General features: G+C 35.6%; 1 protein-coding gene across 4 annotated transcripts in view; it reads right to left on the bottom strand.

Annotated features, from left to right (window-relative positions):
* ZNF236 (zinc finger protein 236) overlaps window positions 1-25,140 on the bottom strand; it is a 77,511-nt gene that overhangs the window by 27,373 nt on the left and 24,998 nt on the right. For 3 of the 4 annotated variants that reach the window (XM_082045419.1, XM_082045420.1, XM_082045422.1), the window contains exons 7-17: window positions 24,251-24,397; window positions 23,478-23,549; window positions 19,781-19,984; window positions 17,762-17,990; window positions 15,913-16,185; window positions 14,014-14,217; window positions 10,729-10,873; window positions 7,628-7,888; window positions 7,150-7,400; window positions 6,348-6,455; window positions 1,087-1,238 (exon numbers count right to left, since the gene is read on the bottom strand). In XM_082045419.1, coding sequence (XP_081901545.1) covers window positions 1,087-1,238; window positions 6,348-6,455; window positions 7,150-7,400; window positions 7,628-7,888; window positions 10,729-10,873; window positions 14,014-14,217; window positions 15,913-16,185; window positions 17,762-17,990; window positions 19,781-19,984; window positions 23,478-23,549; window positions 24,251-24,397 — 2,046 coding nt within the window. The remainder of the gene's footprint in view (window positions 1-1,086; window positions 1,239-6,347; window positions 6,456-7,149; window positions 7,401-7,627; window positions 7,889-10,728; window positions 10,874-14,013; window positions 14,218-15,912; window positions 16,186-17,761; window positions 17,991-19,780; window positions 19,985-23,477; window positions 23,550-24,250; window positions 24,398-25,140) is intronic. The other variant, XM_082045421.1, reaches the window with a different exon arrangement.

The raw sequence follows: 25,140 nt of genomic DNA, 5'->3' as shown, positions 1-25,140 counted from the left end.
AAACAGGCAAGAAAAAATACAGAATTTACAAGTGTACAAGTGATTGAATTTATGCTTGCTTAAATTTCTGACATGAAATTAAGAGTGGAATATGATACCTCACTCTTTCATAGTGAGAAGGAAAGCAGCAAAATGTGCACTTACTGAATTGGAATAAACAGACATCATGCTGCACTTACACCTCCCTATGAATCTACACAAAAACTTGTCTCAAGTCTTGCAGATTTTCTGGTGTTTAAGGGGTTAAATTTAACACTAAAGCAGTCATTTAAAACAGTATAAGCCCCACACCAAGTAGCAAAACACACAGTGGTGCTGACAGACCTCACTACTTTGTGAACAGGTTTTTCCTCTAAGCAAAAACCACCACAGAATAAACCCTGAAAATAACAGTATGTTGTAGGATTTGAGGAGAAGAAAACTCCAAAGCCTGTACACTGAAATTACTCAAACTCTTTCAGATCTTAAAACCCACCTCAGTTCTCTGATGGGCATTTGCCCTTTGCAAATAAGCATGAAGGGACAATAATTCATGCAGGTCATCATGGCAAACACATTACTACAGATGGTCTTCACTCTAGGTAATTCTACCACCATAAAGTATTATATCTAAACTGTATTTTTAGCAATTAAGGTTTTTACAAGTTTGACCAGATGAGAACCACGGAAGAACAACATACACTGCAATCTGCAGGCTCCATGAATGATCATTACACATTTGTTATGTTATTTTTATTGCTTGATCATATCTGTATCTATAGACATGACAGAATATAGTGCAATAATGTAAAATTATTTTCTAACATTAGGTCCTTAGTTTTAGACTTACAGTCCAACTTCATAGCATTATATCATTTTTTAAACCTAGATCATCAAAATGTACAACTCTTTTTTTCAGAAACATATAGCTGGGCCACTTATCCTCCCCCCAGCCTTTTACTTTCCAGCTGTTAAACATAAGCAGTCTAGAAAATAAATCATGAAACTTTTCTGACTTCTCAGTTTACCTAACCGCCAATGAAATTGTTGAAAAAAATCTTATAACTGAACATAAAACAATGAATTTTGCCTTCTAGTAGTACTTACTACGTTAATAGTATCTGTATTTGGAACCTGAAGAAGGGCTGGTGGATGGTAACTCGTTGAAAGAGCCTGAGATTCAAGTGTGCTTGAATCCTGCAGCTGCTGTACAGCTGGAAATTGAGTCTGTTGATTGTAGGTGTCATTCACTGTAAAACCTGCCAGAAATTGAACAGTCACAAACCTGGAAAATACACTGAATTGGACTTTGAATAACACCACACTTTTTTGAGGACTACCTTCAAACAAGATTAAGTAGTATTACCATACAGTAATACTTATTTTATACTCTTCACTGTTAAGTGCCAAAATACACAAATGTTTCTGGCATCTACATAATATGCATAACAGGGTTACTTACCATTAGCTGGAATTCTATTGGAAAATCTCCTCCACAGAAAAACACTGTTTGAAGTTTCTTCGGGGTGCCACAATTACCTTAGAGCCATTGAAATTTTGAATTTCTTGTATGTAAGCATGCATGTGTCAAACAGGTTGACCCATCTCCCTTTATCCACGTTGGTACCACGCTCCCTTAACTACACTGGAAGCCGATCACAAGGATGCAAAGCTCAGTGGGGAGGATGGCGGGTGAGTGGAGGAGATGACCCAATAGGAGAACTCCAGTTTCTGATAAAGTAACCCCCTTTTCTCCTACTTTGGATCTCCTCCACATATTCCCACTCTTTAGATAACAGTAAAGTAGAGCCTCTTAAAGGCAAACTGCAAAGTAAAAAATAAACATATTTTTATTCACATTTCCAGTGTAAAGACCTGAAATTTTTATTCGGTTTTGTTCTTCTGAAATATCAGATCTTAATCACTTCATTTTCTAAACAAATTAATGAAATTATAGTATAAATGATTCAGAGCCAGGGAAGTATAGCTCAGATTGCAGGGTTCTTTAATGCTATTAGAGATGCCCTTTTATCAATCTCCCTAAGCCTTAATACGTTTATTATAAAAAAAAGAAATCAATATAGTGGAAAAAATGAAACCACAGGTATTCAGTAAGTAATTAAGGTAAGGGCAGCCATTTTACAGCAATTTCTGTGCAGTTTGCCTTTAGGGGCCAAAAAGGGTGAAGATTACGAAAACAGGGTAGAAACAAACCCACATCAGATGATCACAGCATCCAAGGCCAAAAAGCAATGCTTAAAGAATGTTTTGAATTATCAAAAACTGGGATGTGTAAGTTCAAGCAGAAATTCTCCCAAAATACCCTTTTAACAGCAGAAGAATACTGTTATCAATATAGGAAAAATACCTACTTGTATGTTATTGTTTACACCACAGAATGAAAACTAAAAAATGTAAACAAATCTTAAAGGCATTATTAGTCAGGTTGTAATTTATCACCAAACCTAATGCTGCAACTTGCATATTATTTTCTCTCCAAAAACTACCAAGTTTTTATGAAAAAACAAGATTCAACAAGCTGAACCTTGCACCTCAATTACTCTTAAAAAAATTAGCCTGAAGAACAGCGATGCAAAACTTTATGGTGATAAGAGCACTGGTAGTTTTTATTTTCAAATATATTTTAAAAGCACCTTTATAGAAAAGTTATATTCCTGCTACGCTTGATCAGAACACAAAAAAACAAGCCTCAACTGAAACAAAAGTTATGCCACTTCCATGCCCTACCTAAAATAGACATAACTGTTAAATGTACAAAGAAACAGCTAGCTAAAAAACACTTAACCACTAAGTAATTTTTACTAGCTAAGAAGGAAAAAAGAAGTTACTACACATGCCCTGTTTCACTTAACACTGTTTTAGAGAAAGAAATTATTGACATCCTGAAAAAACTCCCAGGGTCACAAAAAAAAAGCTCAGGAAGAAAAGCTCTGAATTTAGAGGTATTTTGGGAGAAACTGAAGAAATACTACTTCTAAAAGTAGTTCTGGAATAAATACAAACCAACGTTGTAACAAGAATCTGCATGATGCACCCCCATTGTCCGTAACACCTAGTATGAGGGTCATTTTCCACTCAAAATTTTAAGAAGATCTGACAGTTTTGAGCACGCTAAAGGCATTTGTTGCCACCACTCTATTCCTACAGAGCAGCATTTAAAATAAACAAACAAATAAATGAACCCCAGACATTCAGTCTGGGAAATAGACAAAAATGAATTTCAGAACCTTCAGGTCTTGTTTTCATCAATATATATTGTTTCCCAGAAGCTTCTGCTCGATCTGCAAAGAACAGTGAGCATCTTAAGCTCTGTACAATAAGGGGAATCTCTTACTACAAAGTCCTCTAAACTTGGAACTGGATTTTTTGTTATTTCAGTACAAGTTTGCATTGCTTGTTCTTCTTGGCTTTAACACATTACCCAATCTACTCTCTTCTACAGTAACAAAACACACTGACAGAACAGAATACTCTGGAAATAATTTTACTAGTGGAAAGATATGTCTTGCATCTGAGAATCAGAAAACAACAGTAAGATAGTTCATAGCAAATACAGTATTTTGCTTTAGACAAAACTCGATGTGTTTACTGACGGATCATTTGAATTCTAACATTATGAACATATCTACGTGCATGTGTGCATCTCAGTGACTGGCAATTAAATGTTCTGCAGGTTTGCTTCCTAGGCAGCTTTTGAAACCAGTATTGACTGGAATCAACATGTGAATAGTTACTGAAAGAGTCAGAATTCTAAGTCTCGAGATGACAGATCATCTTCTTAGGAAAGCAAAACAGCAGTCTGGTGGCAAGGGGTCATATGGGTTACCGAATAACAGTATTTGGCCTTGTAGTTTTTCAAGATCACTCTCGTATCACTACTAACTGAATTATTAACATTCAACCAGGGAGACTTTAAAGGAAGAAAAGGTGACATAATCTATATTAAAGCACATTTGGTGACAGATGATATTCAAAAACCTGAAGACGTTTTCTGATGAAAGGTCTGTTTGGTTGTTCTGACCTCACTAAGAAGTCTTCAACTGAAGATGCCTGAATATATAAACTGCAAAGAAGTCCTTTTTCTCAGTCTTCAAATCTAGCCCAAATGAATATTAAATTATGATACAGCAGGAGCCTCCTAAGATCTGCGCTTCTTTACAAGTCTGAACATATCAAGAAGAAGATCTATCTGAACAAATTAGAAATTCTGTAAAAGTATTACAAACCTGAAAGAATAAAAGTTCTGACAGGTCTTTGCAGACCTAGAGATCAGCCTCATCTGTCTGGAATGCAAAGATTTCTTCTTTCTTCTTAAAAAAATGAAAAAGGAAAAAACCCCAAAACCTACTGAAGATTTTTTTAAAAACTCCTACATTGTTTAATTAATAAACACTGACCCAAGAATATAGCCTATAAATATCAAGGATAAAAATGACAGTGTTTTAAGCCTCAATGTTCTGCCTAGCTGACAGGAAAAAGAAATTAGGAGCATGAAGCACAGATGCAGACATAGGGAGAGGGTCGACCAATTTAACGCATGCATCCGCGCAAATGCTTACCTACCTGAAATTCAAAAATTTTGAAGGGCTCCAGGATCTTCAAGGAAACTTCAAAGAGTAGGGAATCTGTGGATGAGATTCCAAGTAGAATAGGAGACATCTTATACAAATGAGACTTAAAAAACCCCCACACCACAAATGTTCTGAATCTCTGTACCAATTTTATAATGTATCGATGATCAGCCTAGATTTCTGATGATGAAAGAATTGTTTTGTGACATCTAGAAGAGTCTCCTCCCTCCTCAAGAAATCACTCAGTATTCAATATTTATTTAATGGAGATGATACACATACATAGAAACGGAAGTCTAAGTAAGAAAACAAAACAAGGTTTACATATTGGATTTTCAAATTCAAAGGAGCCGTAAAAATCCAAATAAAAAACACCACCAATCTTGAGAGTAACATGCTTTTTTCTGTAGTCTCTTTTCATTCATTTTTAAAACTGTAAAAGGTAACTAATGAAAAATGATCCATAGGGTTTTAATAGGACCTGCTTCAGTCTTGGTTAATAAAGGCAGAGGCTTTAATATTTGTTCTCAGTTACATACAAAGCAGCACAACCTAGAGAATTAAAATTCGCAACAAAATATACTATTTCTTCACAGTGTCATGCAACTTCGTACAATCATGTTCTAACAAAAGGTGCTACACAATTAAATGGGAAATGAAATTAAGAACAGAGAAGTTTAATCAGATGGAATAGCAATTACTGGTTACCAGTTATATAAATACGAAGTTATTCGCTGGAGTCAGAAACATGGAGGAAGAGATCAGGTGGTCAGCCAGTGAGGTATGCTTTCCCAACCAAAACAAATGAAAACATACCCCACTTCCCTGCCTCCCACCAAAACCAAAATAAACCAATGCTAATAGCTTCATATCAAGCATCAACTCCAGAAATCCAGCAGTGAAAATCAAAGGAACACAGTAATTTCTTCATTCTCTATAGGCTACATAAGCCTTACACATATTTCTAAGTATTTTGTAGGTAAAATAATAAAAAAAAAGTTTTCAAATGTTTAGTGTCCCTTAATTTGTTACTTATGTAGCTTTATAAAATAAGAGGAAACTGCTGTGGTTAGGTGAAAGTATGATTTTTACATGAATATATTTCGCACTGTCTTTTTCCACAATGAATCCCCACAGCTACTCAGTCGAATCTTAGATCATGTTTCTGATCCTCTCAAGTTATGAACACTTATCTTTAGTGGAAGAGTTGTGTGAACAGCCTACTGCCACAGCAATTTCAAACACAATCAAGGAATGAATATTAAATGCTTGATTCTCCTCTCTGATGACCAGTGACAGAACTCGAGGGAATGTCAGGAAGATGTGCCAGGGGAGGTTTAGGTTGGACATTAGGAAAAGGTTCTTCACCCAGAGGGTGGTGGAGCACTGGAACAGGCTCCCCAGGGAGGTGTCACGGCCCCAAGCCTGACAGTGTTCAAGAAGAGACTGGACAAGGCCCTCAGACACATGGTGTGAACTGTGGGGTTGTCACATGCAGGGACAGGAGTTGGACTCCATGATCCTTGTGGGTCCCTTCCAACTCAGGACATTCTACAACTCCATAAACCCCACACTGTAATGACTAAACACCAGCTATTTAAGTATTCAAAATATTCTACGAAGTATAGTTTTAAAATAGTAGTTTCAAAGTTTTTACAAGTTTTCTGCATTGCAGTTACTTTGACTGTGGATGCCCATTTTTAAATGCTTTATGATAACTATACTTTAAAGCCAGATTCATAAAAATCACTTTTAAAACCTTTACTTATTACTAACCTTGTGATAAGCCCTGTTGATCAAATGGCTGCTGTGTTATAGCTTGTTGTTCAAACTGAGTGATGTTTTCCTGTAGAGCATGCTGGGGTGTCACAAATCTATCTGAAACTGGGAAAGGTGAAGGAGGGGGAAAAACAAAATAAAAAAACAAAACCAAAACAAACCAAAAGGAAGAAACAACAAGAAAAAAAAAAAGAAGTAATTAACCAGATATTTCAGTTTTTCCCAAAAACCTGAAAATGGATTTTTATTGCATTAAAAATAAATAAAAAATATTAGCTGATTAGTTATTTTAAAAATTCCTTGTTGTAGGCTTTATTTATATTGCTCTGTAGCACTTGCTAAGCCATTACACCATGAAAAAGAGCAAATAAACAAAGTCAAAACACTTTGTTCCAATATTATTAACAGAATGAGTTACATGAAATATTTTGTATTCTCCGACCTCAAAACGCAGGCATTATTTCCTAAGTAGGCTATATAGTAGTGCTTTTTATTAAAAACAGAGGTGACATGGTAAAGTTTTGTGCACATGGTATTATTTTGCTTTCTATTTGTTTAGTAGTTTTATTTGGTGCAACTACATGGTACAAACCTAAATCTTTTTATATTTTTAACAGTAAACCTAAACACGAATGGAAGAAATTATACAACATACTTTAAGTACTTAGCTTTTACTCCATGTGTTTTTCTAGTCATGTACTTGCATTGTCTCAAAATCCAAATCATTGAAACTTGTGAAGAAAAAGTTATCTGAGAACTTGCAAACTTACCTCATAAACCTTATATTTCAAATACTCACCCTCATCTTGCTCTAAAGGCTGATCTGCCAATTGTTGTTCTAGTGCTGTTTCTTCCGTGCCTACTACTGGCTGCTGGTCTAACTCTAAAATAGCCTGTTGATCTGTTGCAACAGCTTCTGGCTGCTGTAGCTCATCACTTTCAATCTCCACTTGCATCTGTGTAGACACATGAATGCTCTGCTGATCTGCTGTAGAATCATCTATTGTAGTAGACTGCTGATGCTGCTGAAGTTGCTGTGCAAGTTCATATCTGCAAAGAAAGGTAAGAAGGTCTTTTTATGGCTTCAGTTAGACAGTCATCCTAACTACTTATGTGAATAAATTTTTATTATATATCATAATTTACAATAACTTCAGAGCTACCTAAGTATTTGTTAACCATAAATAAACATCCTTATTCACTTATTAGCATCAAGTATTTTTAAGGAAATGCTACTAAAATACATTGAAGGATTCATATAAAAATTTTAAACATACCTATGAGTCTTCATGTGTTTTTTACAGTTTAGTGATGTTTTGAAAGTTTTTTGACAATACGGACACATATACGGCCGAAGGTCATTGTGGATCCCCATATGTCGCCTGAGGCTACCACCAGTAGTGAAGGCCCCGTTGCATATAAGACACTTAAAAGCTTTCAATCCAGTGTGTGTTCTAATATGTGCCTTCAGAACTCCAGCTGACACAAAACCTCTTCCACACTGAGAGCACTTAAATGGCTTTTCACCAGTATGTGACCTTTTTAAAAGAGAGCAGAAGTTAAAAAACTGCATTTTAAAATTAGCAAAATAAACCAAAGGCAACTGCTATATGGATGGAAGAGGCCTCAGTTAAGAAAATCCAGAAATTAAAGCTTCAATAAATTATAAACAACCTGCATCTCATCACTGGCAGGGCTAGAAGCAACACTGTCTGACAGTTTTAATTGTGTTCTATAGTCTGATCTCCTCTCTTGATCATACTTGGTCTCGATTAAAACATGCGGGTTGAGTTTTTCCATGTCAGATTAGTATCCTAGTTCTTCAGACTAGTGTAGTATCATTTACATGTATTTTCCTCGAGTCATCTGAAGTAACATCCACAAAAGTTTGGAGAAAAAGATACAGTTCTCATTGTATTATATACTACTACTATGTTAAATAATGAAACTTTTGGGAAAAGGACTATGTCCATCCTGAATACCTCCTGAACAAGGCACAGTGCAACTAGCCTTTCAGACTGCTATATTCAATAACAATATTCAAGTGGGGAAACTCTCTCAGCTATACTATCAACATGTCCCACTCACTATACCTTTCCTTCCAGAGGTGTGAGACGAGTTTCCCTTTAGGACTATACCGAGATATAAAACAGACTGAAGGACAGGTTGGGAAATGAGCTGACTGCAATGAGGATCTTAAGGGTTACGGCTGTAGCATCCAAGGAGTGAGAGCTAGGAGGAAGGCAATGTGAATACTAGGATACAGAAGATAAAGGCAGTAGGATTTAATAAAATTGAGAAAAGTTAAGGATGGCTTATGATTACAGTAGCCTCAGAAGTCCAAGACCACCACATCAGATGTCATAATAAAGTGTGACAGATATCAAAATTACTGGCTTATTACCAATACATGTCTATGGATCCCAACCCTTCCTTGATGTGCCTCTAGGAGGATCTGACACACTATTCAGTCACTGCTCTGTTGAAAAATACCCCTACTGCAAATTGCTCACTGTTTCAGAGAGAAAAAAAGAGCTTTCTAAGCAATGATCAGCACCATTCCATGAAGACAGACCAACCACACAAGTGTTAAGTTTAGTAATTTAGGTACAACAATGCCAATTTATGAAGAACAAACATGGAAGAAAAGTTTCTAATTACTCTACAAAACCCCTAGGAAAGCCAAACTAAGATAAGTTTCACTCAGTACTCTGTTGCAAAGATCAACCAGAAAGAAGCACAGTGGCAAATGATTGATACCCCCATCACATCTTTGTATTTTGTGTATGGGAGAAGGAATACAAAGATGCACATAATAAATAATGGGACTCTTAAGGATAGTTCCTCCTGAGCTGGAGTACATGTATACCTAACAGCAGAATTAGTCCAACCACAGGCATTTGAAGAGCAGAATTTTCAAACACAAGATGTATTCTGACAAGAAAAAAATTATGAGTATTCAGTGCATGTAAATCGACTGTGTAACTAATAACCTGTTCATACTCTTTGTAATTAAAGCACTTTTAATTTCCATTCAAAGGATCCTGACAAAACTGTGAAAAAGAAAAATAAACTAGGTAAATCAACTACTTTTCTCTAACAGAAATGAAAGATGAAAATTTATGAACCTAAATAAAACTCTAAGCTACATAAATGCTTTAGTAAAATTTGCCTAAATTTACCCTATATTTAGGCTAGATAAAGCCTTCTTTAGTGGCAACTAACATTTTAGTGGTAACTAACCACTCACACACTCCCTCTAAGAAAATAAAGAGACAAGTGTGAAACACAATTAAAATCAACTATTTCAATGAAGGACAATGAGAGTGGTAATGATACAGACCAGCAACACTTACTAATTTAAAATTATTTTGATTTAAATCAATCCAGCTTGATTGTCTCTACAAAGGACAGTGAGAAATAAAGGTAGGACATTACAAAAGGAAAAGCTGTGATTTTGCAAGGGAACTCCCTCCTGTTAAGACAGCATTATAGAAACCAAGAGCTGTTTCAAGACAGTTTGAGAACCTACCAATACAGAACTTGATTTGTAAGGAGAACATGAGGACTCACCACGATTTGGAGGGAGTGAGGAAGTTGTACAGAGCTCACACTGCAGAAACAAGCAGACTGCCACCTGCTTGCTTGGAAAATTTCCTTAGATGCTAGTAATCATTGTTGGTGGTTTTATTCTTTCATATTTTCTGCTCCAGTTATTCATAGCTTATAAATCAGGGAGCAATGTTTGATAACTTGACTAAATGTCAAAGCTCAATGCTTGTAAAACTGCAACCCCATACAACTTTGAAGCTATCTTTTCTTTTGAAACCAAGGTTGGATTAGTTACCTCCACTGGCTCCCCTCCACACTTAATTCTTCTGTGACTCCATGACCTTGTGGTTGTAACAAACACTCAATATATGGAATTTGAACTGAGCTTCAAGCAAGAACATTTACTTGATTACAACATAAGCCTAAATTCTTTTAGGTTTAGTACAGAGAAAACAGCACACAGAACAAAAAGCGAATTTCCTTCTCAAAAAACAGGAGTTACATACAATGCAGATGATCTGGAGTTACAAGATTATGACAAGAATTCGCATCCAACACTTGCTATTTTCTTCACATTGTTCAGGAAAGAAAAGTGCTAATAAGCTAAACTGCACACTAAACACAACCACTTGTACTGCTAGGACTGCATATAGGTATGAGTTACTCCGAAATCTCCTCCAACTTTACCAGAAAACTCAATTATCACTGGTTGACTACTTAGACACTGTAAAAAAAGAAGTCTTTTTGGCGAACATTATATAAAATTCATGCTTTTCCATAAATTTGTTATTACATACATTTTCTTTCTTCTTTGTATTTATTTTACCTGATGTGTTGTTTAAGATGACAAGATTTTTTATAAGCCCGATGGCAATAAAAACATTTGTATGGTCTGTCTGCATCATTCACAAAATTGTTGTTAAAATAATTTTGGAAGAACTGGCTATTCCTTGGGATTGGCTGGATAAGACCTGCACACAAACAAAAAGGAAAAATTAATTGGTAAGGTTATTGCAAAGTGGCAGTAAGCTGAAGAGATACTATTTTAAAAAACAAACAAACAAACCAAACGAGACTAAAACTTTAGCATTACAGTTCAGAAAGAAAATGAGCATGTTTTCAGCACTTACTTAAAATTATGCATGCATCTATTTAGCATTATACATATTACATTACAGATGCCATCTATTTTAGTGATAGTTCTTCGTCCATAGGTCCACCTCACAACATTAAGCCACACATATGTCCAAAATAAGCACTAACTTTTAAAAAAAGCTGACAGTTATGAATTCACTACTCAACAAATGATACTTTGCTATTCCAACCTCCACCTTAACTAAATGACATTTAATCAATGTGCCCCAAACACACATTATAACTTGACAAATATTTAATAGGCATTTTGTGAAAAGTACAGAACACCATGATATATACCTGCCTTTAGAGGATAAAAAAAGTCCATTAAAAATTGTTGTATTTGTATCTCCTCTACTTTGGCAAATCATTCAGTCTTGCTAACTCTCTGGGTACCTCCAAAAATTTATTGGAGGAAAAAAAATAATAAAGACTCAACTTATTTAAACAAATGCTCTTTATACAGTGTTCCCTGAAGTCAGTCAAGTGTAGTTTTGGAAAATCAGTTAAAAGTTTCTGCTATTAAATGACCAACTGCTAATGCAAGAGTTTTGTCTCAGAAGCAGCCAACAGAAAGGCATCATCCCAAACACTGTGACAGAATTGGAACAGTGGCAGATTTTTCAAGTAAAGAAACTACTCATCATCATTCACACATCTATGAACGCAGAAGTACTCATCACAATACGAATACACAAGGCTGAGGGAGTGATGCAAAGTTTCAACAAACATGCAAAAGATCCCTTTATGGTCCTGAATATTCACCACCAAAGCTTTTTATATCGTCTTTTCTTTCTGTAGACTGCTTCATCTAGCATGCTCTGCTTCATATTCAGAAAGGAAAGCCCAAAGGGTTTCTGTTGACTTCCAAATGTAATTGAAAATAATTATGTAGGCTTTTTAAAAAATGCAGAATAAGTATCAACATCTTTTTTCCATCAAAGGTGCCAACCAAAGAATAATACTACTACAGAGCAACAATACCAGTTTCTTGACACCTCTAAAAGAAATAAGATATATATAAATATTATCAGTAAGTTGAAAAAGCACAACACCAATGTCCTGGTTTTGTTAAAAAATAAGTTTCTCTTTTAGTGAATTTGCCTGTCAGCTAAAGCCTTCATATTAGCTGCATTTTCCTGGAGAACCAGATACATGTTTTGGTAAACATAGCAATGAAATGCAAAGTTATTGATAAGCATGGATGGACATCTCGCAAGAAGGGCAGTGAGAAAACAGGTGACCAAGAAACTGACCAACTGTGTATAACATTCCATTCACTTGAATACTTCATATAAAAGTGGGAGATCACGAGGATCTTGTCCCTCTTTGCCCTTCTTTGTCCCTTCTGCTTATGGCCAACGTTAGGAGAGGACCTTGCTAGTCGTCCCTGCGAACTGAGGCCTAGTGAGAGACTGAATCCAGCTCCGGTTGGCTGCAGAGTCCAATCCAGGACTTCGGGTGCCGGCTCTGCAGTTGCTGAGACTTTCAAGATTGGTTTTGTATATTTTGTATTATTTTCTCTATTCTTATTAGCAGCATTAGTAAAACATTTTTAATTTTTCCAACTCTCTTCTCTCTGTCCTTCTTTCCCTCCCGATCGCCTGTCCTTAGTGGGAAGGGGGGAGAGGGAGGGGCAAAAGGGGGAAGTTGGGGGGAGAGGAGGTTAACAATACATCTGCCAGGGTTTTATTGTCACCCCGCAATCTAAACCCTCAACAACCTCCTAGACAAATAGTGGAACTTCTTATTTTCACATCAAACACCCCGATATCAGCAGAGTTCAGATGTTACCAGTACCTATAGAAAACAGCTTTTAGAGTATTTCTTTTTTGCTAATACTACTTTTTTTTTTCTCCCCCAAAACCCAGAATTTCACTGCACAGATCTTAATTGTATTTTTTCTTTAAAAGTGCTTTTTTCTTTAAAATAAAGAAATAGGACTGCACCCATTTCCAGTGTTCACTCAAAAAAGAAATGTTGCATGCTTTGAATATCTGAAGTTGTCAGCTGATTTTGTTGCTACTCTGAAAATTTAAGTTTCTTATAGGTTAGGGTTGTCAAACTCGTTTTCACCAGGGGCCACATCAGCCTCGCGGTTGCCTTCCAAGGGCCGAGTATACTTTTAGAACTGTATAAATGTAGAAGTAGTTGCACTGCTGTTATAGATGATACCAAAATAACCACTGCTCTTGCATACAGTAATTCTTGAAAGCAGTGAACACAAAAGCTTTTTTCAAGAGTGATTTTAGGCTAAAGTTATTACCAATATAATACTCTACTATATAAGGATGACTACACAACAGACAAGGCAGGGGTTGGCAGACTGTCGAGCCAAACAACAACGAAATGTAAATGCCTTGCTCACTATGTTGATCTCTACTGGACAACAACGTATGTTGTCTTGAGTTGTACAACAACTCCTTCCAAAAAGTGGTTTTACATAATGTTGTAACAATTATTCTACAACATAATTAAAATAACTGTATGAATTCTCTATAGCACATTCAAGAACTATTTTGCCCTTTTTTGAAATATTACCACTAATGATTACCACTAATTCAGCTGAAGTCACAATTATAATAAATACAATGAAATCATATAACACACCAACTCATTAATACACGTAACTTGAATAAGCCTATTCATCCTAAGAATCTAGGTCATGAACTGTCTGGCATCTTTTCTATATCAACAGACTAACAATACTTAAATTTAACTCCTCTCTTAATGTAAAAATGCACACACATTTTTCTATAAGGATTACTCAGTTCTCTGTAAGTAAAAAATACTCTTCATATTAATTCTAGTGCAAGCAAACTACAATATACAACACTTTTCTGAAGCCTGATTATTTCTGATGACTTATTTCAAAGCGCATCTTTCTGAGTAAGCTCTGAATGTGTTTGCTCAGTTAAACTGGTATTTTCCACTGAAACACAGATTTCAAGAGAGCACAGATTTACTTGCTCTTTACCTAGATCAGTTATGAGTATGGGCTCTTGCAAAGGAATGTCTGGTACTGGAACACTTGTCTTTCCTACTCGAACTTTTGCAGGTTTACGCTGATGTCGCAGCTTTCTTAGTTCAGTATGTTTAAAATGTGAAGCAATATGAGTTTTCCGGTGGCCTGATGTTCTAAACTTTTTGTCACAGTGAGGACAAGCAAAAGGCCTAACACCTGAAAAAAAAAAAAAAAAAAAAAAAATTAGTTTGTGATTTTATTTTCACCACCCTAGAAATGTAGCTTTGAAACAGAGATTCTCTTTTCTGCGTTTTCCTTTTTGTTTCCTATCAGAGTGTTTATTGTTAAATAGGTTTTCAAAACAGATCCATAAAATACAATCAAAAGTAAATATGAGATGATTGAACTACTAACTGGTTTTAACACACCACTTTAAGCCAGCTTATTGCCAAGAAACTGGATGATACAAAAGTGACAGCAATTTTGAAAGCGTTACAGAAGCTATTCTAGCAATTACAGATAGCAGGTCAAATGTCCTTCCAAAATCAACAAATACTGTGAGAAAAAAAGAATCAGCAAACACATAGAGAAATTATACACAACAGGACAAAAGAGAGGAACAGTAATGTGACAAAGTCAACAGAAATTCTAGATAGTTCTCTGAAAATGTCAGCACTCTTTGATAGCAGTCAAAAAAGCATGCCAACAGGAATTATTGAAGAAAAACTTCTGGAATGCAAAATCCGGCAGAAATCTCTCCTTGGAAAGGATACTGGAGAACTTCTAAATTACAGAGACCTCTAACTTGACCCAGTAAGCCTGACCTGCTAGAAAGAGGAAGAACCAAATATTTCTGATAGGAAAAACAAGTGTGCTGAACGATGGCTAAATACATGCTGGGGTTCCACAAACATTGGACTATTTTTCAAGCCACCAAGTGCTTATGTCACTTCAAATGTGTTTGACTTCTTAAATACAGTAAGGTTGAGTTTAAAGTAACAGAAAAAAATACCGGTTCCCAAGTTCACAAAAATCAAAGTGAAAAACTTTCTGCAGATGAATCCGACATTGATATCTCATGGATTAAAGCCATCTGACTGTAAAACATATTGAACACCAAATGCACATAGCCAATAAATGCTACTTTTGCAGAATGTAAATATATAAACAGGAGTGTAAAGAAAGAGCAGCACATTGATGAGTTTATCTTGCTGAGAGCTTATTTACCTGCAAGAACAAAACAAGAAAAGTGGAAAACAACCACACAGGCCACCAAGAGTGGAAAATTCATTTTTCTCTATGCGGAGGATAGAAGTTCAGCCACAGAAAAACAGACACTGAAGACATCATATATGATGTAAACAAGAACCACATAAACAGAGGAGTTTTAAGGTATGCAGCATAAGATGGTGGAAACAGATAAATTGGTGAAAACACCGATCAACATCTTATTGTTGAAGATAAAATGGGAAGTAACTGAACAGTCCTGAGTGATACAGTGAAATTATGAAAGAGTTGGGCGAAAGGGAGGGCAGAAAGGATGCAGAATACACATGAAAGATGACTGGGGATAAGTAAAATCAGAAATCAAATTCTAAGAATACGACTCTTTAGAAAGCACAATTAAATATGCTCACAATAGTGATATTAAAAGGGAGCAACAGCTACCTCATCATCAGAAAGCGTCCAAGGCTTTTTTAAGAGCCTTAAGTTTCAAAGCCATGAAACACAAGAAAGTTATAACAAAAAAATTAAGTTCATCTTATAAGACACTAAAATCAGTTCATTTTCTGACAGATATCAATGTCATGGTAGACATCTCTAGAGTTTAAGCACTTCATTTTATTCTTTTTTTTCATTCAATGTCTCACCCACACAACAGAAAACAGAAAAGCAATTTTGAGGCCTTACCTGTATGCAGACGAATATGAACTTTTAAACTCCCTGAGGTGGAAAAGCATTTCATACAAAATTGGCACTTGAAAGCTTTAATGCCAGTATGTGTTTTTATGTGTGCTGTGAGAGTACTCTTAACGGCAAAGGCGCGGAAACACTGGGGACACTTGAATGGCTTCTCATGGGTATGAATGCGAATGTGACGCACTAGATCACTTGGTTTTTTAAACTCTTTAGAGCAATACGGACAAACATGCCACCTTATTCCATTTTCTTCGCGTATAGAACCTAAAATAAGGGACAACATCAAAATGAATGTATTGGAAACATTTTAAAAGTTCTTCAAAAATTCCACTACGCTTGCACCATTATACAAAGCAGTCGAAACAAAAACATTTTGCCAAATAGATGCCATTAAAATGCACTTTGTAGACAATTAACTTCTCTATCAGATGTGTTCTACTTCACAAAAATAGTGGTAAGCTGGAATGACAAAAAGAACCCCTAAGATAATTCAGTGGAAATTCAAACATTTTTATGCTATTGAAAAAAAAAAGAAAAAAGGTAAGAAATGTCTGACTTCACAGAATAGAAAGAAACAATGCAGTTTGTATGCCACTTAGAAACACAGAATGTAGGTGTAATGCAATACGATATACCAGTTAACTTATAAATGCCACATCTAACAAAATTTTCCAACAGTGCATTCCTCAACTATAACCACACTGAATTATTTTAAGTACAAAACACTTCTCTTACTTGCTGGATGAGATACTTTGTATGGCCCTCTCTTCTCCAAATTCAGACTTGAATTACAATTTATAAATATTTAAAGGAGCAAATAAATGCATAAAAAAAGTCCTTCTGAAACATTTACAATCTAAGGCTACTTTTTTACAAAAGCTGCTTTATGATCCAAAAACCCTAAACTCCATCCTAAAGCCACAGCATATCTTTTCTCAACAAAAAATGACGAAATAAATTTCTAAAGCCTATCAGAGTTTTTTCTTGCATATGTTATTTAATAGCAGATATTCACTCATTTAAATGAGTTGACAAAGTGTTGGTTTTTTTTTTCTGTAAACTGTGCCAAAACACCAACATTATATTATTTTATCAAGAAATAAAGGCAGTTGTGTTCAACTGTAGAGCAGTGGCCTTTTATTTTTATTTGTAGTCAGAGTTAGAAAGCTGTTACTGTCACTCACAAGGAACAAAACAGTTATTATTACCCAAGGAAAAAGCTGATGTTGATTTTTAGCACTGTTATGCTGGATGAGTTTTTGATTTTGGATCAATTTCTGCATCCCTTGCAAGGAAATGAGCAACACCAATGTATCTACAAACTAGCAACATCAAAGCTTGAGCAACTTTAACACTAAAGTTGTATTTAAGCACACAGAGACAAAATCCATACACACAGTACAGTACAGAGGTGGAATATTATCATGTATTTATGGTGACAATATCATAATAGTAAGTGTCATTCCAAACATAGGTTACATGAAGTACTATTCACCAGGTCAACCTTCATCCTTCCTCACATGGCCTAGAACACCGAAGCTGGGAAAGAGATTCATATTCTTTCTTTTTTATCCTCTTCCAAAATCTCCACTGATCTAAATCCAGACAATTTAACACTGTAACTTCACTTAATGCCATTCCAATATCTTTTTTTCTCAGTATAATGAAAGTTATAAATGTTATTGATCATAATTTATGCAAATACTGCATTTTAGATAAGAGTAAATGAAGTCCATAACTGATCCACAGTGTGTTTTGGGAAAGTCCTTTACAAATCCATCACACTCACAAATACTATAGGTCTTACAGCACAAAAAGTAGCAAGCAGTGGCAACATTACCAGGTAAAAATGGCGATTTTTTCTTAAAAACCTTTTTTTCTTTTTTCTCCAGTTTATCTGTACTCTCTTGCTCCTTATCTTGTTCTGCATGATTAGAGTCAGCCTGATGATTTGAGAGAGTCTGGACATCTGGGTTCTGATCCTGGGCCCCAGGAGTCTTGGCCTGGCTGCACTCGGTAGGATGTGCAGGGACAGGAATTGAAGATAACCCACTGTTCTCTAAAGCTTGCTAAAAGAGAACAAAAAAACTAGATTAAGAAAGAAACATTCCACAGTTGCCCAAACTTTTCTTAGAAGATATAATACAAATATAATTAAAGGAATGTGTCATCCTCCCAGAATTTCAGCTGGATTCCAAATTTGCAAAAACACTCTTACACAACACTGACTTTTGATTGTCTATGAGATTTTAAGTTGGATTTCCTGCACTAGTGCATGTGCCAACAACCGCCTTTCAGAAAAGTGCCAATTGTTTCTACAGAATCAAGCATATGCCAGGAACATATAGCTAACTCTGATGCTTACTACACAAGAGAATAGTTCCCCATAAAAGGTCAAATTTGAAGCTCATCAATTTACAGAGAAGCCATAGATGGTATAAAGAAAAAGTAAGAATGCTAAACCAAAGAAAGGCTTGGAAAAACTCAAAAGCCTCTCTTAACAAACCACTGATAAACATCAGTCTGAGGCAAGAGCTATGCACTCATATCCGGAAGGAACTGTAGTGTCAGAATCTTTATGGACACTATTGTGTCTGAAAAGGCTCTGGATCGAAGACCTCAAACACACATTGAAGTAGGAGTATGCAGATATTTAATTGCTTGGAAGTAAACCATGTTTTATTTTGTACAACAATATGGCTAGTGATGCTTATACAATAACTTAAAGAACCAACCTCAGAGATTTTTTTTCTTTAATAGCTATAATAATACAATAATAGCTACAATAATAGTTATATTCTGTATTATGATTTGGTGCAACTACACATCACATTCCAAACACTACAGAACTCAGCACAGGTAACATGGTGAACCAGCACATATCTACATGTAACATTCAGGTCTTCCAGAAAGAAATTCAAATGGTATTAAAGTACTAGAGACAGAAAAACAGCTTAAAGCTTAGCAGGATACCACCAATACTAGAGAAGAATATTCTCTGCTCTGTTCCATTACACAGTGGAGTTTGCAGAACAAGCACAGACAGCAGAATAACTGCCTGCATCTCTTCTGTTACACAGAATCTCCTGCTGCCATTATCAAGGACAGAATAGTGGTTTGCACAAAACATTGATCTGACATGGGAAGGATTTTTCTTTGCACCAGTAGGAAATACTCAAATAGCCCTTCTTAATTAGAACAAGATAAAGGCTCCATATACATTCTCATTTTTTAACCAGATAAAAACTTTTTTTCTCTTAAGTGTCATCACGTTTTAACCACCACATAACTTCAGCATGTGCCACAAGCTGCTTCTAGGCAACAGGAAAACAAACAAAGGGATCAAAAGAACATGCATGTATGGATGTGTGCACTTAAAGCTTTCTTACAGGTCACGTAATAAATATTTATAACCTTGCTTTTGTAAAATTAGACAAAGGGTCCACATTTTTTCTAGTCTTGCTTCTATCACTGACATACCTATAGAATCTTTTCTTGTTGCTCTTGACATCCCTGGCCAGATTTAATTCTACCAGGGCTTTAGCTTTCCTAACCTGATCCTGGGCTGCTCAGATAATTTGCCTGTATTCCTTCCAGGCTACCTGTCCTTGCTTCCACCCTCCACAGGCTTCCTTTTTGTGTTTGAGTTTGTCCAGGGGCTCCTCATTCGTACATGCAGATGGAAGACATCTTGGTGCATTCCATATTCATTCAGTAGATCTTATCAATTCTTTCTTGATTGATAAATCATTCAGAAATGCAGAAGCAATGCTATCATTGTAAACACTGAGAACACATTTCACTAAACACAAGAAAGGAAACACTGAAACGCAAATCTGTTCTTAGACACAGCTCTTACCTGTAAAATATCTCTATTGAGTCCCACTGCAATGTTCAGTTGTTGAACAGGTTGTTGCGGCTGGTTATTTTCTACAGGACCTGGTTCTGATAACTCAAGGAGCTGCTGGATGACATCAGTTACGGCCTGCTGACCCTGATGAGCAGTAGCTGAAGACACTTGGGTTTCTGTCTGTTGAAGAAGTGGAGACCGAAAATGTGTGGCCTGAAATAAACAGCAGTACGTTCGTACAGGAAGATGAAAAGCATATATGAACTGATCTGTTCGGCTGCCTTATCTGAAATGTCTGTTAACTGCCCACTACAAGGATGTCCACTTGTATGAGACATGAGAATTATACAGGGCTGTCATTAAAGGTCTGCTCACTCCACTGAAGAATTACTTCTGTACGTCCCTTTTCTGGGGTTCTTTCCAAGCTGCATAACTCTAAATTTATAGCTTTAATTAAGTTTATCTTAGCTACTGAAACTTCCAACCAGTTTACAAAACACAGGGATCAATTACTGAATTCCACATGAAAAGTAATTGTAAAACAAATAAATGTCACTGACATGGTTGTCTTTTAAAGTTCCCACTTAACTAAAACAATTCCTTTGGAAAAATAACCTTCTATTAGTTCATATTTTTTAAATGAAGTTATTTGTGGTGTTATATCAAAACCTTTCAGAACAATAAAACTACTAACTTTTTTCCCTTCAACTCTCAATCTTCTAAATCTCTTGATTTCAGAAGAATATCTTATACTCTAAAAAAAATTAAATGAACATTTAGATGTGTCAAAATACTAACAAAATGTAGAAGTCTAAAAACCAAATTTCTTAATATTTGATTTGATAGTTATATCTTATGCTACCCTAGTAACAAATATGAAGAAAAGAAAGTGATTAAAAGCCTTGGCACTTCTTTCTAGAATCAGAAATAAAACCTCCTCCTATCCTCCTTCATTTATAAACTTATCTTCCTTACAAGAAATAGACTCCATAAGTACACCATTACTGAAACAACTGCTTTCAGTAATTTATTTTACTGCAGAAAAGAGAAGCATATGTTTACATAATAACTAGCCCCGTAATTCTGTTTCTTAGAACACGCTGGATATTTGCTTCTAATATTCACTTCTGTTCTCAAAAAAATAATCACTTCCAGGAGTACACACAAACACATATATATAAAACACTATCTTCTTTCAGATCATTTTTAACAAAGAATAATCTTCACCTTCAGTTCTGTAATATTTTTTCCAATCTGAATACTCCCCTGAGATTTTCTTTATGCTGACATTACACTGGACAGTTAAAATGACACTGTCACCATATTTGAGGATTGTTAGAAAGAAGTACATTAAGAAAAAACAGCTTGACTCAAGTTATATCCTGAGAATTTGATGAAGTATTCCTAATGCCTTCTCATGAGATGATTAAAACAAACCCTTATATCTCTTGTACGAATGCGAGAATAGCACTTGCTATTATATTATGCTGATTTAAACATGACTTCGTCTTTTTTCACCTCACCAGTGGGACAGATGGAAAGACTCAATCTCTTCAGATTCCAATTTAGCAAAAGTGCTATAAATATTTCAATATGTATTTTATAATATAAAACACTATATGTCATTTTCAGTCCAATAAACCAAAGCAAACTGTTCTGCTAAAGAGTAACAGCTCTTCATGGAGGCAGTTCATTTTCTTGCAACAGAAAGCAGGGAAGCTCTTTAGTAGAGCAGGAAGCCTACACTAAGTAGTCTATAAAACTCTCCCAGGCTTTAGCAAGAGAAAAAAAAATTATTAGTGAAGGAACTGCTCAACATCATCTTTGACATGAAAATTATGGTACTAGATGTATTTAGGCAGTATGTTCACATATTATACAGCAGTTTACACACAGTCTCATGGAGATTATCTTTTTTGAAAAATAATACACAGGCACACATACAAAGTTTGTTACCATTACTGTTAAGATACCCTGTTCATTTTAAGAAGTTTCAGAGGTCTTTTTGTAGGTCTCACTTCAATACCTGATTTTAAAAACAGCATGTAGAAGGAACTGTTGTATTACTACTTCATAATTCCACATTTGTTTTGTTAGAATAGTGGACCTTGTGATCACCCTTGGTCTATCTGATCTGCTGTGTAGCACAGACCACATGACTGCTCTGAATGAATTATTCCTTCAAGTAAACTAGCTGTACAGAAATTATAGCTGTTCTTTAAATCAAATTATTTATTGTGGCAACTTTTTGTTACTATCCAACTTCAAAGAGTTGTTCCAACAGTAAATGATCCACACTAAAACACCATATTTTATTTCAAAGTGTGAATTTGTCTAGCTTCAACCCTCAAAACATTTTTCTTTTCTCTATTAAAGAAATTACAGATTTTTCCCTTTTTTTCAAAACAGCAGACCAAGTCATCCTTAAATATTTGAATCTCTTCAATAATAAAATATATTGTATCATACTTCAGGAATTCTAATATGTATTGACAGACTACATTCTAGGCAAGTTTCTCCCTCCATTTCTAGAACATAGATCTGGCACAACTATATGCAGTCTGTAATTTTCTAAAACTTCATTATTTAGAAATATGCCATGTTTAACCTAGAATAATTAAAATAAAGCGTATCCTAATTGATTACTATCTTCTTTTCAGACCTGTACTGTCACACACACAACCCCCATAATAATCAGGCATCACCTCTGATGCCACTCCTTACCAAGGAAAAGGGTTTAAAAAAAAGAAAATTTACTTAAAGTAAACTGCTTTTGAAGCACAGTCATTTTGAATACTTTTTAGAATCTTATAAGAAGCATAATGTAATTATTTAATACAGCAAATATTAGAAATTAATTAGTTCACATCAGTTCAGTTCAGCTTTAAGTTAACTGGTCCTGGAACACTGAATTCACAGTAAAAGATAACAAGAAAAGTGGATAGACTGGTTATAGCAACCTTAAAGCAATACTACCACATCTCCTAGTCCTTGGTTTTATGAATTCTAGTACATGATGAGATAATCAGTGGCTGCAGCTGGGAAGAGGGGAACGTAAATCAAATCCATCTGCCACTGAGATACCATGCTGCAGACTGCAGCTGACAAACATGCTACATAGCTGCAAAAAATACAGTAATGCTCTCACTGCAACAGGAACATCAAGACACACCTGCCTGTGCATCAAGACTGATTGCTATGGGGTTCCAGAAAGCCAGCCCTGCATCATCCTTCCCTGGTTTGACAGGCTCCCCTCAAGCCCCACCTTTCCCCTGCTGCCTCAGTTCCAACCAACTCAACAAGCACCAACAGCTCCTTCCCTTGACAGGCAAATCTTGGTGTCCCCGTGCAGTCAAGTCAGAGGGGCAGGATAACCCAGCATTTTATTTAGGAGTCCTTATTCTCCTCTGTTCTTTTTATCCAGGAAAGTATTTGCCTCCATTTTGAAGAGCTACTGAACAGAATTATATGCAAAATCATGTATGTATAACAAATGAGGGAATATAAACCACTTAACACCTGTTATATTCCTAAATAACCAGCTGCATTCACCAAGATGTTTGCCTCTGCATATTAGCTGATCAGCTTACCACCGGGGACTATTGCATATGCTTTTTCACCAGTTAAATGAAAGCTTACAAAATTCTATGAAGCTTCTCCCACTTTTAGTCTTGACACAAAAATATGACAAAATCTCTACACTTACATTTTTCCATTTGTTATCAACAGGTTGCAAAAGATTAGCAGGGGATGTTGTTAGAGGCTGGGTGACAGAGTCCTTCAAAGAAATACAAAGAAAGTATTTTAAGCCTTTGTACAAAAAGAACAAAAACATTACTAATATCCATAAAAGTTGTATTGTTCATTTTCCAACAGTATAGAGACCAGGGACAGAAAAAATTAGACTATGGGAGAGATACGTTATTATATATTGGTAAAGAAAACAACAACAGCACCTAAACCAAACTAAACAACAACAAAAAAGAAAACAAAACAAAACCAACATTCAGAGCTTTTTCCTTTATGATCTGTCAAATAAGAAGCTAACATTTAAAACAAGTTATCAGAAACACTCAGAAGAATAATCTACTATGTCCTTCTATGGACTATAATTACATAAACAAATCCTGAAAATGAGTTAAAACTAACATACAATTTGAAGAGTTCTAGATTTCATTGTTGCAGCAAAACTTCACGATTATTTTTATGTTATCTGAGGAGGAAACCTTTCCTTCACACACAATCTGTAAGCACCAGAATTATATTTTACTTCGTTGTAGAATAAAGTATTATATTTTCACCTAAACCTTCAAATTGTAAATCCCGCCAAAATTTAACAACACAAATTAATTAAAAAAAAAACCCAAGTAACAGCTACAGGTCTTTCAGGTCTAACCTATGTGCATAATTACTCGAATTAAGATATACATCTAATTAAACTCCTAACACAGATTTTCACATATATCAAGTAAAGCTTACTGCTGTAACATGAGATACATCTGTTGAAGAGCTTGCAGAATTCTGTGGACCACCCATGTGCATCTTGCTGATATGTGTATTTAAACTACCCAAGCTTTTGAAGACACAGCTACATTCTGTACAGTTGTATGTAGGGCCATTCTTCACCTTCAATAAAAAAAAAATAAAATTAGGTAAGTTTTCCCTAAATCAACCAAATTTTATATTTTTCATTATTTATCCCTGGTACAAATATACTATTTATGTGACAACCTTGAAGCACTCTCTCCATCCCTAGCAAAACAATGGATCATGTTTTGCCTTAAACATCTGGGTTTTGTTACTTTGTTCAGAAAAGATAGATAGCTGTGAAGGCAGACACCTTGTCTTTTCTTTCCCAGCGTTCTGTGAAGTGAAACATAACTTTCTGAAATAAAGACAATTAACAGTGTCACTACACATAATTAACAGTGTTGCTGTGAAGGCCTCATGGCCTGATTGGGATGACAGAGATGAACCACCTGGCAGACAACCAACTGCCAGAAGAAAACACAAACCAATAGCTACCCCTGATGGGCAAAACAACTCACTCCTGGTCAGTACTGTGAATGTTCCCGTAGTTTGAAGACCCCAGACCCATTTCCTGAAAGGTCCTTCTAATTAGCATGAAGGGGAAACAGAGGGAGGAGATGAACCAGCCTCTCCTATCTTGCATGTAAATGAACTGGGTTATAAAATGACCCCATGCATAGAATGAGGTGGTGGCACGCAGTGAAATTTTCAACGTATGCACCCCATTCCAAAGGATGTCACGTGACCAATCAATCTGTGGAGTGGTGATATCTTACTTTCTCTCTGATATCTTAGTCTAACATATCTACTTCATTTTTTCCTTCTCTCCCTCCCTTATC

Source organism: Streptopelia decaocto (assembly GCF_964273445.1).
Source record: "Streptopelia decaocto genome assembly, chromosome: 2".
NCBI lineage: Eukaryota > Metazoa > Chordata > Aves > Columbiformes > Columbidae > Streptopelia > Streptopelia decaocto.
Note: the sequence above shows the minus strand (reverse complement) of the source record. Positions and strands in the feature narration are given on the sequence as shown.